Raw genomic sequence first — 14,353 nt, forward strand, 5'->3', positions numbered from 1 at the left:
CTGAAATCAAGAGTCAAGACACCGAACCACCTGAGCCACCCAGATGCCCTTATGCATTTCTTACTGTATCGCAATATCACAGGCAAAGACATTGAATTAAAGGCAGGTTATGGTTTGGACTCCTAAAAATCACCCAATTCCACGCTGGCTTCGAGGAACTCGCCCTGAATACAATAATGCATGTTGGTTCAAGTGAACGGTAGCAGTCACCCTGACACCTCACGCATCAAAGACATCAGAGACAGCTGCAGACAAGACCTCTTATGAACGTACAAACTTCAGCACAGAATCTAGCAACAAATAAATGGATTATACACCAAGAAATTTATGCCAGGAGGTTTAAATCTGAAAGCCAATTAATATACTATATCAGTAGAATTTGTTTTTAAAGATTTTCTTTATTTGCGAGAGAGATTGCGAGCAGGGGTGAGAGGTAGAGGGGGAAGCAGACTCCCCACTGAGCAGGGAGCCCAACGTGGGGCTCCATCCCAGGACCCTGAGATCACGACCTGAGCTGCAGGCAGACGCATAACTGACTGAGTCACCCAGGTGCCCCGAATGTTTTGTTTTTTGACAAAAATAACTCATGAACATCTCAATGAAAAAAAAAAAAAAAGCATTTGACAAAATCCAACACCGCTTCCTGAGAAAAACACTCAGAAACTACGAATAAAACTGAACTTCCTTCGTCTGATAAAGGGCACCTACAGAAGCAGGACCCCTATCGTCATCTTCATGGGGAAACGCTGAACCCAGGACTGGGTGCGGGACAAAGAGGCCCACACCCCCCAGCAGAGTCCTGGAGGCCACACAAGCAAATAACAGGGGACCTGAAATTGTTCCCAGTCACAGACAGGACGGCTGTTTATGTGGACAGACAGACCGCCAGGAATCCAGACTCACAGTGAGTTCTGTCAGGTATCAGCACAAACATCCACGCACGGGTTTCTGAGTGCTCACAGGGGACAACTGGAAACCGAAACAATCTGAAACAGCTCCAAGGGAAAGAGAATTAGGCATAAACCTAACAGAGCAGGCGTGGGTGTCTAAGTTGAAAAACCATAAAACACTGATGGAAGGAATCAAAGACGTTCAGAGACATCCTGCGTTCACGAATCCCAAAGTATTCCTTCATAGACAAGCTGATTCTAAGATCTATACGGAAAGTCTAAAGAAAAGCAGGCAGAACAATTTGGAAAGAACAAAGTTCAAGGACTCACACCAGCGGATACTAGGCATTCCTCTCCAATTCAGGTTAGTCGAGTTAGGATGGTACTTTTGAAGCAATGGGCACAGACAGAGATGGAACAGAGGAGAACACAGAAGCAGCCCCACACAGAAATGGCCAAGGGACGTTTCAGGAAGGTTTGGCGCAATTCGGGAGGATAAAGATGGTCTTGTCGACACACAGGTGCTGGAACCACCGGCATCTAACTGCAGTTATAAGATCTTCAACCTAAACCACACACTTAAACACACTAACTCAAAATGACTCCTCCATCTAAATGTAAATTGTTCGCTCTACAAGAAAACGGAGAAAAACTAACGGTACACTGATACACTGGTAAACCAGACTTCGTAAGAGTTAAAGCTGCTCTGAGAAATCCCCTGGTAAGAAATGAAAACACAGGGGCGCCTGGGTGGCACAGCGGTTAAGCGTCTGCCTTCGGCTCAGGGCGTGATCCCGGCGTTATGGGATCGAGCCCCACATCAGGCTCTTCTGCTATGAGCCTGCTTCTTCCTCTCCCACTCCCCCTGCTTGTGTTCCCTCTCTCGCTGGCTCTCTCTCACTGTCAAATAAATAAATAAAATCTTAAAAAAAAAAAAAAGAAATGAAAACACAATCCACACCCAGAACAGCTACACGTCACAAACAACCAACGGACCCACACACAGACCACAGGAAGAGCTTTCAAAATCCTACGGTAAGAAAACCAAGCATTCAATGTTTTAAAAAATGAGTGAATAACGTGGTCCCGTCAGCAGAGCAGAGACACAGATGGTGTAGCAGTGAAACAATGCTCGGCGCTGTAGACGGAGGGGCGCGCCCACAGGAGACAGCGAGTGTGGATGAGGACAGAGAGCCGGGCTCCTGGGACGCCGAGCTGGCCCAGGTGGGACAGCCAGCACGGTCTTAGAAAGTGGCACACACTCACCCCGTAAGCCCTGGAAACCCCGTGTCTCACCGTGTGCCCGAGAGAAAGGAAAACCTATGTTCACATGGACACCTGTACGTCCAAGTCTATGGCGGTTCTCTTCGTGGTCACTGGAGCCTGGACACAACGTTCTCGACGGGTGCACGGGTCAACTCCAGAGGCCCTGCGGCCACCCGGAGGCCTCGCAGAGGCACACGCAGAGGGGCCAGTCTCGGAGGCTTACGCGGAGCCCGCCTACACTCACAGGACATTTCGCAGTAGGAAAACCACAGGGACAGGGAAGCACCAGGAGAGCACATGACTGTAATGGGACAGCACGGGGGCGTCCCGACGCTGAGTGGGCACACGGAGCGAAGGCAACCCCCCTTAGAAGAGTCTGGAGGCCGAAGGGAGGCTCGGCCGGTGCACCAGCTCGGGAAGAAGCCTGCCCTGCTGCCCGGGCACCACCCCGAGCCCCTGACCTCCTCCATTGGACTTACACAGAGCAGCCCCTCCCAGCTTCCTCCTCCTGGTCCTGTCCTGGACCGCAGTTCCTTGGCCACTCCCAAATAAACCCAGTTTGCCGATACGATAACTGGCTGTTTTATTTTCAAGGTTGGCCTGGTGGAGGTGGACAGGTCTACACAGGTTACAAATCTTAAAATCATATATCAAAAAGAGTCAACGTTACTGCAAGTTACTCTAAAGAATATTTTTTTATTGCAGGAAGTGGTTGGGGGGGGGTCCTCACCTGAGACCTATGAGTCGGGACGGTATTCCAGGCGGACGGTCCAGCGGCAAAGGCACCGGAGCCAGAGCAGGCCTGAGGGTCTGAGGAGCAGACAACACCGTGCGGCCAGTGCCCCTCCGTGAGACGCTGACACCCCCACTGGCCCTGCAGGTGTCTGCGGCTCTGTCAGAGCAGTGCGGGTGCAGAGGAAGCCAGGGGTCAGGGGGACACAGGAATGCCAGGCCCCTGGGGGCCGTGGTGAGAACTCTGAAATTACTGAGCAGGGTAGGGAACCGCTGGAGCGCAGGGAGCAAGGGGGGACACCACGTGACCTGCTGTTACAGGCCTTCTGAGAAGAGCTTGGAAGAGCAAAGGCAGAGACCGGACGCCTGGTTGGGAGGTGGGGGCCAGCACCGGAAGTTCCCCCCCACCCCAGCTCCTATCTCTGTCCCATCCCTCTCTAGATGCTGGCCACCCTTCAGTCCCCCCACGGAAGACTCCCAGTGGGGGAGAGCTCTAGGCCCTCATCCCTCAGCTCAGAGCCCCAGGATACCGCCATCCGCCACCTCGGGCTCTGCAAGCACCCCACCACAGAGACGGCGCCGTGCGCAACCTCGCTGTCCCAGTGGCACACCACCATGGTGCCCCCCGCCCCCAACCATCACCCCATAGCTGATGGGGGCCAGGTGCACAGCAACACATCCAGGACACAGAGCTTGGTTTGGTCCACGTGCTCATTTCATTAGATCCTGGACTGGAAGTGGGGGTGGGGCGCTGTGCCCCACATAGTGGGGCTCCCGGTGGGGGGTCGGGAAGGTCCAGGACCTGGGCCTGCAGTGCATCCTCTCCCTGGAGCCCACAAGGCCGGCTTGCCAGAGTGCAGTGGGGCTGGCAGGCAGGCTCAGGCGTTTCTCTGCTCTGGGGGAAGGTACTCGAGGCCCAGGTGCCTGAATATGTCCTCCTCGGAGGCCACAGGGAAATGCATCTTCTGCAACAGGAGTGGGGGGGTGTTATGACCTGGGAACTGCCCCCCCCCCATAGTGCTGGCTTCCTCCAGAAAGGCGTGGGGAGGGGTCGGGAAGGGCAGCAGGAGCCCAGCAGGTCCCTCCCCAGGCCTTCCCACCCCCCCAGCCACCCAGCCACACACCTGCTCGGGGTCAAACAGCCCATGGCTGTTCAGCCACAGCCCTCTCTCCTTCCGGCTGAAGTGGCGCAGCTCCCGCTGGAAATGCTGGGGAGAGCGGGGTTGTGGCAGGGCCGCTTACCCCCACCCCAGCCCCAGGCCCTGCCCCCTGCAGCACGTGCCTACCTTAGAGCCAGTCCAGCCAAGCAGGGCGAAGGGGAGCTGGCTGATGGGGACAGCCACCAGGTCCACCCGCACGGCCCTCCCGGTGGGGCCGGGGCTCTGGGCGCCCCCCACCTCAGCGCCTGGGGGTTGTGGCAGGAGGAAAATGCAGAAACTCCTCTCAAAGTCATCCATGGTGCAGCTCTGTCGGGTCCGGTGGGCGGCGTCTTCAGGGCGGCCGAGGTGGTGCTGGTGGTACAGGACAAGGCCCTGTGGGCAGACCAGGCATGGCAGGCCACCGCGGGGCAGGGGCCAGGGTCCCGGCGGTCCTCCTGGCAATGGTCTGGCTCAGGCAGCAGGAGCCCTCACCTGCTTCTCCAGGCGGCGCATCACGCTGGGCAGCAGCCTTGCCTCCTGGCCCTCCTGGGGGTGGCTGATGAGCAGGTCCACGTCGTGGCCCTGCAACTTCCCCCTGAGGGGGCGCCGTCTGACTCGGTGGGCCACACGGGGGTGTGGCTGCTGTGCGCGCCCAGGTCCTGCCCGCGAGGGACAGCCCAGCTCCGGGGCCCAGCTCGGGTGCCTTCCCTGGAGGGCTGACAGACCCCTCACCTCCGGAAGCCGCCCGCCAGCGTCACGGTGGCCCCAGGCAGGACACGCGCTGCATTGGCCGCCACCACCCGCTGCAGGGTCTCCGCCTCCGGCCGCTGGACAGGGGCGCTCAGGTCATGGTAGTGCTGCAGTCCTGAGGAAGCAGGGTCTCCTGACTGTCCCAGCCGCGCCCGCTCGCTTTCTCCATCGTCCCCTCCTCCCTTTGAAGTAGAGGAAACCGCAGACCCCCGGGCAGCTTCACGAAAGGGCAGAAGCCCCCCGTGCTCCCTGCCCAGTCCCCCAGCGGCAACATCTGGCAGAACTACTGTCCGTCCCATCAGGATGCTGGTGTGGATGCAGTCACGAGGCAGATCGCCCCTTTGAAGGCCTCAGTTTTCTCCTCCATAGAATGGGCCAGAGGGTGGTAAGCCGTGACGGAGGTGCCTCTGCCGCTCAGGAACCCCTTCACCGGAGCCCCGGCCCACCTCCGCCCCTGTGGGGGGACCGCTGCCTTCCGCACGGTCAGGAGAGGTTTCAGAGGGGCAGCGATGGCGCTTGGCGGCCCGGCTCTCAGTAGGCGGTTCTAGACCACGTCATGGGGACAGGTGGCTGAGGGGCCCCAGCGCATATATCATCTCTTGTTCCATCGGACACGTGACTCCATGGATCTCACCGCCCTCCGACCCCACATGACCTCCCCTCCCCTCCCCCCCGCCCGGGGAAGACCTTCAAAGGTCCATTAGGGCTGCAGGCCCTAACCCCAGCCCCCCAGGGAGGACAGTCTAACACCTGCTACCCGCTGGCCTCCCACGGAGAAGCTCATAGAACCCCGTGCTTCCCAGAGAACGTAAGGGAAGCCCAGGGAAGTTAAGTCTCAGGGCCGTGCTCACCTACCTAGTACGTGGCCGAGACAGGACTCAAACTCAGGCCTGACACGCTCTCAAGGTCATGTTCGTTCCACTGCACAGGGCCCCCCGCCCTCAGCAGGCCCTATCCTGAGCCTCTCCCGCCATGCAGGTCCCCATGCCATCCGCCAGAGCACCAGGACCCCAGCCCCATGCCGGCAAGCTGTGCACAGGGCCGTTGAGACACAGCCTCCCCTTCCTGGTCCAGCCGGGAGGTGTGAACGTCACAGCAGCCACTGTGACCACCACTGTTCACTGCAAAAGGGCTGCAGTGGCTCCAGACTCCACTCCACCAAACAGAGGGGCCTGCCTGCCCCCGAGACCTCCGTGCACTGACCCCATCCCTGCCGTCGAGGCAGCCCCCCGGCACATGCCGTGTGTCACTGCTGCGGGCTCCGCGGTGTGGGGGGCCCGGGCCCCGTCCTTCTCAGAGCCTCACCTGCTCTCTGCTGCTGGGTCAACCTCTGGGCCTGCCCTTGGAGGCTGTCCAGGGTCCGCAGCCCATCCTGGTACCACCGGTCAGCAGTCTTTACCCCAACCCCGAAGATCCCGGTGAAAAGCTGTTTGGGGGACGAGCACAGTGTGGTCAGGAGCAAGGTCCTGACAGAAGACACAGATGGCCACAGCCGTCGGCGAGGGCGGTACCGTCCCAGGCCGCCCCCGTGGCCACTCACGGCTGTCTGGTTCAAGCAGCCTGCCCGAGGCCACACGGTGCACGTACAGGAGGATTCAAACCCCAAGGCTGGCCTGTGCAGGGGGACAGCCCAGGCAGACCCTAGCGGACCTCCCTCTGAGGGCCTCGGCCCCCTGTGCTGGAAAAGTCTCTCCCCAGAGCCCGTGCAGCTCAGCCTGTGACTCTGGCACCACACACGAGTCACCCCCACAGCCTCCCGTCCACTGGGAACCACGCCGCTCCCACCTAACAGCAGCCAGGGCTTCGCACTGGGGTTCTCCTCCTTAGCAAACCAGACAGTTGTTTTAGCAGGAGCTGGAGTCACCGCCCGGCCACACGAACTACAGCGTGGGAGCCAACCTCTCGTCGGGGGCGGCCGGCCCCACTCGGATCTCCCACATGGGGCGGAGGGGTGTGGCGGACCCCAGCCCCAGCAAGTCACTCTTTCCTCCCTGACCCCAGCTTACTGGTCAGAGGCAGGCACCTGCTCTAGCCAATCTCCTCCCCAGGAATTTCTGGAAGCAAAGCAGGTCAGGGCTGTGTGGTGGTGGAAGCCTAACCCACGGAAGGTGACCAGGTGGCCGGCAGAGGGGGCCAGCTTGCGGAAAGGAGGAGGACCCTGGTGGCACTTGGGTCCCTGAGCCCTGCTTCCTCCAGCTACAGCTCTGCCATCTTGGGCTATGCCGGCTGGCCTTCCCTCGATCCCCTGAACCAAGAGCCTGGGTCCGGAGAGAAGAAATGCTCAGAACCCAATTGTTAACCTAATTGCTGACCCACCTCTCTGCTGGCCTGGGCATCTACCTGGGACCCTCCGTCCTTCACACGTGGCTCCTCTCTCTCTCTGAAGGCCCCCGTTGGTCCTCACCACATTCTGCACCACCTCCCAGAGCACCGATGACCCACCCTGCCAGGGAAGCCCCCCACCCCCAACAGGTAGCTGATGGGACAGGGGTCAGAGCAGCGAGATGGAAGCGGCCAGGCGAGCTCTGGCACGTCAGGTCGGAAGCAGTAAGAACAGGGGAAGGTACGCAGGCAGGGCGACAAGCAGGACGCCAGATCATAGGGGGAGAGAGTGCAAGGAGCAGCCCCATAGACTCAGCTCCGGGAGGAAGTCACATTTTATCCAGCACACTCTGTTTAAGATGCCGGCAGATAAAACATACTGGAGAATATTCCACTGACAGCCCAATAAGAACAGATGGTGCTGAGCGATCGACAAACGCCTCTGTGCTAAACACAAGCTTCTCCTCGCCCCGCTCTGTTGGGCTGCCTCACGCATATCGGGTGTCAGCTAGCTGCCACCTCCTCAGTGAGACCTTCTCTGACCCCTGGGTGCCCCGGCTTGCCTCCCGTCCGTGGCTGGAACCGTGCTGTCATCCGGGGGAGGGCTCCGAGCCCCTGCTGGGTCCGCCCTGCACGTACCTTCATGGTCTGGTACCGCTCTGACAGCCGGACCCTCTCCACCTCCTCACACACCCCGTGTTCCAACAGCTCCTGGGGGACCAAGCAAAAGTCTCAGCCTGACTGGAGACAAGAGCTGGGGCCCAAGGACCAGGCGGAACCCCAACACTCAGCAGGGCAGCTTCGTCCTATCAGGACCCGGGGCACTTGGAAATAGAGAGCACGCCCGGGGGGCACCAGCATTTCTGGCCTCATGGCCCTTGGCCCAGGGAACACAGGGGACCTCTCCGATGAATGACAAGTCCCAAGATATGTAAACCATGGTTTTTCCAGACATGGGTGACGTATGCAATGGTACTTCACTTAAAAGCTTGAGTTCAAAAGTATGTTTGGTCCCCACATATTCTCCCAGCAGCAAGTGTACCCCTTAGATGGTACAACTTAACAGGACACGTGAAGGACCGAACATTTTGGGTCCTTAAATTCTTTGTGTTTTAAAAAGAGCTGCTTCAAGTCAGGGGTTCCCTTCCACCATCCCAGACAGCAGGGCCGATGCCAACAATGCCAGCTACCCGTCCTGCCCGGTCCCTCCCAGCCACACGGTATGGCCCCCACTTACAGACGAGGAATCTACACAGATGGTCGCTTGCCCAGGCCCGGAAGCCGGCCTCCACAGCTGCACTCGGCCCCGACCCCCCGCGCTCACGATCCCCAGGCCGCCTCACCCACTTGCCTGCACTCACGGTTCCACCCTGCCAAGCGTGCGGAGCACCAACCTGGACGACCCTGCAGGAGTGTTCTCCGAAGTGGGGCAACCCCTGCAGCTGGCTCAGGGCCGTGACCCGGCTCGGAAGGGCCTTGAGCACCGCGGCGGCTCTGCAGAAGGAGAGGAAGCGGCCCTCACTGCCCTCAAAGGCTGCAGCCTCCGCCAGCACCTCCAGAGCCTCCTGCAAGGAGAGGCCCTTCCGTGACCCGGCTCGGAAGGGCCTGACTCTCCCCGCCCCAGCTCCCACCCACCTGTCCCCAGGCTGGGACAGGGCAGCGTGGCAGGGCTCCCGGGAACAGGCCCGGCCCCACGCCAGGGAGGCTGGGAACCCAAGGCTCACCGAGAGGCTGGTGTTGTGGTGTGTGAGGGGTGTGGGGCGCTGGCAGGCATAGGGTGGCATCCTCACTGGGCTGGGCAGCCCTTTCCCGGGCACAGCCACCTGTGAGGGGCAATAGAGAGGCCACTTGGAGGCTGAGGGCTGGCAGGGCCAGGCAGCCCCCAGAGCCCTGCCCCTGACAAGGACAGGAGGGTCAGAGCAGGCCGAGGAGGGGCTCCTCGCTCAGAGCAGCAGGAGGCATTGCACCTGCGGACTCTCATGGAGGACCATTCCTGTCGCCACATATGACGCATGTGCTCCACCACCCGAAACCCTCTTAATCAAGTGGGCTAGCAGTGCATGTCATCCCCACCTCGCTGACAGGAACACCGGCTCGTGGCCCGCAGGCAGAGCCAGGAATGGACCATGGGAAGCCTGACTCTGAGTCCACACCTGCATCCCCGGGGACAGAGGCACAGACCCACCTGCTGGTCCTCGGGTCACCTCACCGGGAGTTACCATCCCACTACTTAAACAAGAAAGGCCTGAGGATGCTAAAAATAAGTGGACCCCAAGAGCTCATATGAATGATGAAAGGAGAAGCCAGGATGGCCTGGCCTCCCAGGGCCCCTGGTGGTCTGCGCTGAGTCCCACTGCTCACTTCATCTGTAGGCAGGGCGGTGCTGCTGACGAGCCACCTGCGCCTCTCCCCGCCCCCGAGCTATAGCCTGCCCCGGGGCATTCTCCGCAGGCCCTACGCCCGGCCACCCAGGTCACCTCCAGGCGGTGCCGGCGCTCCACGGGCACGGGCTGCCCAGCTGCCATGCTTTCCGTGAACCAGCTTATGTCCAGCAGCTCCGGGTGGGGGCATCCTCGGAGAGAGGCCGCCACCGTCCTGCGCTCCTGCCAGCAGCTGGCCTCCTCCGCTGAGGTCTGTTCCATCACCACATGCGTCACCTCGGAGCTGGGCAGAGAGAGGGGACAGAGCTGATGCCCAGAGGTCCTTCCTGCCTCGCTCGGTGCGTCCAGGCCTTTGCTTACTATCCCCTCTGCCTGGTGAGCACCCATTCGTTCTTTAAATGCCACGTCCTCAGAAAGCCCTTCTCGCAGATGCACATGCCTGCCACCCCAGCACCCACAGAGCTGCAGCCCAGCCCAAGTTTCTGTCAACTCGTCTGTCTTCCGTTTGTCTTCCTCTCTCCTGGACCCTGAGAAAGGAGGTCCTTAGGGGGCAGGACCAGAGGCTCTTCATCTAAGTGCTGCATCTAGACTGCTTGGTTTTGAACCCCAGCTCTGCCACGTACTTGCTGTGTGGCCTTGGGCATCTCACTTACTTCTCTGTGCCCTGATTTCCTCCTCTCTAAAGCAGATAATAATGTATCTAGTGTGTAGCATTGTTACACAGATTAAACAAACTCATAAGCAAAAGGGCAGCACCCAGTACACTAAACTCCTCTCTGAGCGGGTCTAACCACTGGGAATGGTTAAATCCCTTAAAAAAACAAAAACCAAAAAAGCTGCTGGGGGACTGGCCCCTGATTTGTTTGCTCTCCCAACTTCAAACCTATGGAAACCCATTTCCTTAATCTCAGCGGTGTCTCTGTAGCCCATAATTTTTGCTGATCTTGGAGCCTCACTCAGATCACTGTCTTAGCCCCGAGGGGAGAGGTCAGTTTGGCTAAGAGGGCAAGAGGAACTCACCAAGGGCAGAAGCCAGTTAGCCAGTGATACCCTTAACCATCCCACACGACCATATGGCTCTTTACAGAGGCTGTGGCATATATTCTTTTCCTGTCCTACAGAACACTCCTGGCCCTAACTGCCAGCACCCTTTTATAGAAGAGGACACTGAGAGAAAAGCCACATTAGCATGCAGTGCCAGGATTAACTCGGAATCCGAAACCTCAGGTGCCCCTCCACCCTGGGGATCAGCTGCCAGGTGAGTCGTTTTAGATCTTAATATCCTCAGCTGAAAAGAAACACCGCTTGTGAAAGTGGCTGGTCACTTGCAAAGTTCTGAGCACAGGCATTTTGTGCTTAGGCCCTCACACTACGCACCAGTGTCATCGGGGCATGACGGCATGGCGATACCCACACAGGCGTCCCTCGGTCCACTGTGGGCGCAGCACGCGCCCCGCGCCCCTCGTGCAGGCGTCCCCCCCACATGAAGGCGCCCCGGGCAGAAGCCCCCGGGCAGGTGACCCCCTCAAGACGCCCCGGGCCGGGGCCCCGGGACAGGTGCCCCCCACCCCCCGGCAAGGCGCCCCGGGCAGGAGCCCCAGACGGGTGCCCCCCCCGCAAGGCACGGCGGGCAAGAGCCCCACCCCCGGCCGCAAGCGTCTCCACGACCGCGCACCTGTAGGCGTCCAGGACCCTGAAGCCCTTGGAGACCGCCAGGCGCGTGAGGAAGGCCCGGCGGCTGCGGCCCATGCGCGGCTCGGCCAGGTAGATGGCGACGCCGGGGAAGCGCGGTGGGGTGGAGGAGGCAGGGCGGCCGGGGGACCCGACACGCGCTCGGCGCCGCTTCGGGATCATCCTGGCCCTGGCCGCTGGTCAGCGCCGGAAAAACGCGCGCGGAAATCGGAAGAAAGGAGGCGGAGGCCGGCTGGAAGGGGAAGCGGCACCTGGCTGTACTTGAGAGCAGGCCCTGCCCCATGCAAATTAGGCCGCTCGGAGCGGTCCGGGGCTCTTAAGGGATTGCTTTCGCGCCGAAGGCCCCGTCTCCATGCAAATAGCACCAGAGGCCACGCCTTTTATGTAAATAACTCGCAGAGCGAACTGGAACAGCGCCGGCGTGGGAGGCGGGGCCGGGGAGAAGGGGGGCGGGGCGGGGGTGGGGCCAGTGAGCGCGCCGGCGAGGCGTGAGCGGGGTGGCCGGGGAGCGCGGGGGCGAGCGCGGAGGCGGGGCCGGGGAGCGCGGGTCTGGGGGGCGGGGCGGGGTAACGCGGGGGAGGGGCGGAATGATGGGGGCGGGGCGGAGTGATGGGGGCGGGGCGGAGTGATGGGGGTGGGCGGAGTGATGGCGGGGCTAGGGAGCGCGGGATGAGGGGCGGGGCGGGGGCCCGGAGTGAGAGTCCGGTGCGGAAGCTGGGGCCACCGTGGCGGAGCGGGGGCGGGACGCGCGGGGGTAGAGGGTCCCGGCAGGCGAGCCCGGAGCGGGGGCCCTAGAGGCTGGGGGCGCGGGAGCGTGTGGGGTGGGGGCGGGGAGAGCGGGGCAGGGTGGAGAGCGCGGCGGGGGCGAGACGCGCGTGGGCGGGGGGCCCGGCGGGGGAGCCCGGTACCGGGGCCCTGCGGGCGGAGGCGGGGTAGGGAGCGCGGAGGGGAGGAGGGGAGCCCGGTGCGGAGGGGGGGGCGGCCGGCGGCGCGGGGGAAGAGCGGGGGTGGGGGCACTGGCGCCGTGGCGGGGCGGAAGCGGGAGGTTGGAACGTGCTGGTTGAGGGGCTGCAAACCCGGGAAGGTGTCTCCATCCCTAGACGTTGGTACGTACCACTGGCTGGCCATTTGGAAAAACAGAAGTTGGCTTTCTGTGTCACTCCTTAACACCAAAATGAAATCCAGATGCATAAAACTTCCAAATCTGAAAAGCAAACAGGAAAGGTCCTGGAAAGTCGACAAATGTCTATCACAATAAACCTGGAGAAGGGGAAGAAAATTAATAGTAAACGACCATATTCAAATTGAAAATGTGATAAGAATTAAAATTAAAAGGCAGACTGGGGGGAAAGTGTGTGTGATGTATTTTTGAAATAGATTAATTCCTGTAATTGTGAAACTGTCCACAGATAAATAAGAAAAAGACAATGATATAATGGAAAAATTGGCAAGAACACCTGTAGGAATTTCACAGATGAACCCTACTCTAAACTTGAACCAGATTGCCTGATCTGTGCACCTGTCAGGTGTGAGGGAGTTGGCAATTTGTAGGAAGGACTTTTTGGAAGCCGGTTTGGCAACCATAGCCAACAAAATGAAAACAAAAACCACACTCAGCCATTCCTTTTCCAACACTGGCGTTGCTTTGATTGTCTAGATCAGTTTGGGAAAGCCGACATCTTGACAGGGTGGAGTGTTCCTCTCATTTTCTGGCTCTACGTGGTGGATTCCTCCTGCTGCAGCTGGTTTAGCCCATGCTCAGGTGAGCAGGTGCGAGAGGCCAGGTGTAGCCCTGTTCTCACCCCTCTCCTTGCTCTTCTCTCCCCGGACGCCTCCTGTCACAGCTGGTGGGCACAGGGCTGAGGGAGGCTGGTTCCTCAGCCAGGCCTCTTCTACCTCCAACACCTCCCTGCCCTCCTGGGACACAGGACGCAGGCTCCCCAGCCAGGAGGCCTGGGCCTTGGCCTCTTTCTCCTTTCCCTGTGCCTGTTTCTCTGGCCAGTAGGGAAGGAGGCACTCCCAGGGCCTATAGAAGGGATCAGAGCCTCGTTCCCCACCTGTCGGTCCTGCCTCTCCTCAGGGGGGCGGCCATCTCTCCCCTGAAACCCTTTGCTTCCCTCTTAATGGGGAGGGCAGCTGGGTACTATCCCAGAGGCAGAGGCAACTTCTAATGACCCATCACATCTGCGTGCTTCAAAATGCCCGGCAACTTGCAAAACTGAGGAACACAGGGCTTTCCACAGGCCGGGGGAGGTTCTGTGAGGGGGACGAGGACCCCCGTGCCCACTGAGTGGAGGCCTGGGCACCAGTGGGCAAAGCCACAGCACTGCTGGGTGGGGTGCTCTCCCTGCCACTCCCTGGACCATTAGGTCACCGTCTGGCCCACTGGGAAGTAGAAGCCTTAGCCCTCTATTTCCCACTAAACTGGGAAATTGGGGTTCCCCGACACGTCAGTCCCCAGCCTCGGGGACTCTCCCCATGCTGAGATCACCCCTCAAGAGTCAGAGAGGCTACACCGATGGCCTCTCGCCTGGGCCCTCGCGGCCACCCTGGGGACTGCAGTCCTCCCCCTTGCTCTGCGCTGTGGCCGTCTCCCACTGTGGTGTGCATTAGTTTTGCCCAGATATGGGAGTTTGCATTTTTCCAAGATGAATCCCATCTAGCTATTTCCTGTTTCCATTTCCAGCTCAGAGAGGTCCTTGGGGGTGATCTTTCAGTCCTCATGACCTTCACAAAACCTCCCTGTGGACCACCTTCTCCAAAGTTCCTTTGGTGCTATTTGCACCTGCCCTTAGCCGGTGGGGCCAGGACTCTGCCCCGGCTCTGGGGCCCACCCCGGTTTTGGGTTCCTGTGTTTTCGGGCTGCTTGCCGGCAGCATTCCGGAGGGCACGTGGTCAGACTGCTGATGCTGCTGGCCCTGTGGCTCTGGCCGCTGGCCTGGGGCCTTCCTGAGCTTTCCTCCACACCACTGTGGGTGTGGGGTACCTGCTGCGTCAGTCAGCTCAGGCCGTCACAAAATACCACACCGGAAGCTTGAATGACAGACACTTCTCTCAGTCTGGAGGCCAGAAGCTCAGCGTCAAGATGCAGGCAGGTAGACTTCATTCCGAGGCCTTCTCTCCGGGTTCACAGGGCCTGTTGGTGATCTCTGGAGAGAGACCGCAAGAGAGAGCTCTCTGT

The 14,353-nt window shown here is 60.0% G+C and overlaps 1 protein-coding gene across 3 annotated transcripts; it reads right to left on the bottom strand.

Moving 5' to 3' along the window:
• Nucleotides 1-3,631: 3,631 nt before the first annotated feature.
• POLM (DNA polymerase mu) lies at nucleotides 3,632-11,503 on the bottom strand. 3 transcript variants are annotated; one of them, XM_045793530.2, is made up of 11 exons: nucleotides 11,156-11,503; nucleotides 9,577-9,763; nucleotides 8,824-8,922; nucleotides 8,494-8,664; nucleotides 7,739-7,810; nucleotides 6,083-6,203; nucleotides 4,760-4,892; nucleotides 4,520-4,622; nucleotides 4,175-4,399; nucleotides 4,013-4,096; nucleotides 3,632-3,853 (listed from the first exon to the last, which is right to left on the bottom strand). In XM_045793530.2, exons 1-11 carry the CDS (start codon nucleotides 11,332-11,334, stop codon nucleotides 3,767-3,769), a joined length of 1,461 nt encoding a protein of 486 aa, XP_045649486.2. In that variant the 5' UTR covers nucleotides 11,335-11,503; the 3' UTR covers nucleotides 3,632-3,766. The 3 variants fall into 3 exon arrangements, with proteins under 3 accessions (XP_045649486.2, XP_045649485.2, XP_087717343.1); XM_045793529.2 differs by having other exon boundaries at nucleotides 4,175-4,420; nucleotides 11,156-11,502; XM_087861217.1 differs by lacking the exon at nucleotides 8,824-8,922 and having other exon boundaries at nucleotides 4,175-4,420.
• Between the last annotated feature and the right edge of the window lie 2,850 nt (nucleotides 11,504-14,353).

Source organism: Ursus americanus, chromosome 3 (assembly GCF_024610735.1).
Source record: "Ursus americanus isolate L20-20 chromosome 3, mUrsAme1.1.p, whole genome shotgun sequence".
In the NCBI taxonomy this organism is placed as follows: Eukaryota; Metazoa; Chordata; class Mammalia; order Carnivora; family Ursidae; genus Ursus; species Ursus americanus.

Coding starts and splice junctions, on each gene's coding strand:
- POLM (XM_045793529.2), bottom strand. CDS start 11,334: ATGATCCCGAAGCGGCGCCGAGCGCGTGTCGGGTCCCCCGGCCGCCCT. Junction 8,665..8,823: donor ACCACAACACCAGCCTCTCG/GTGAGCCTTGGG, acceptor CTCTCCTTGCAG/GAGGCTCTGGAGGTGCTGGC. Junction 6,204..7,738: donor AGCGGTACCAGACCATGAAG/GTACGTGCAGGG, acceptor TCCCCCAAACAG/CTTTTCACCGGGATCTTCGG.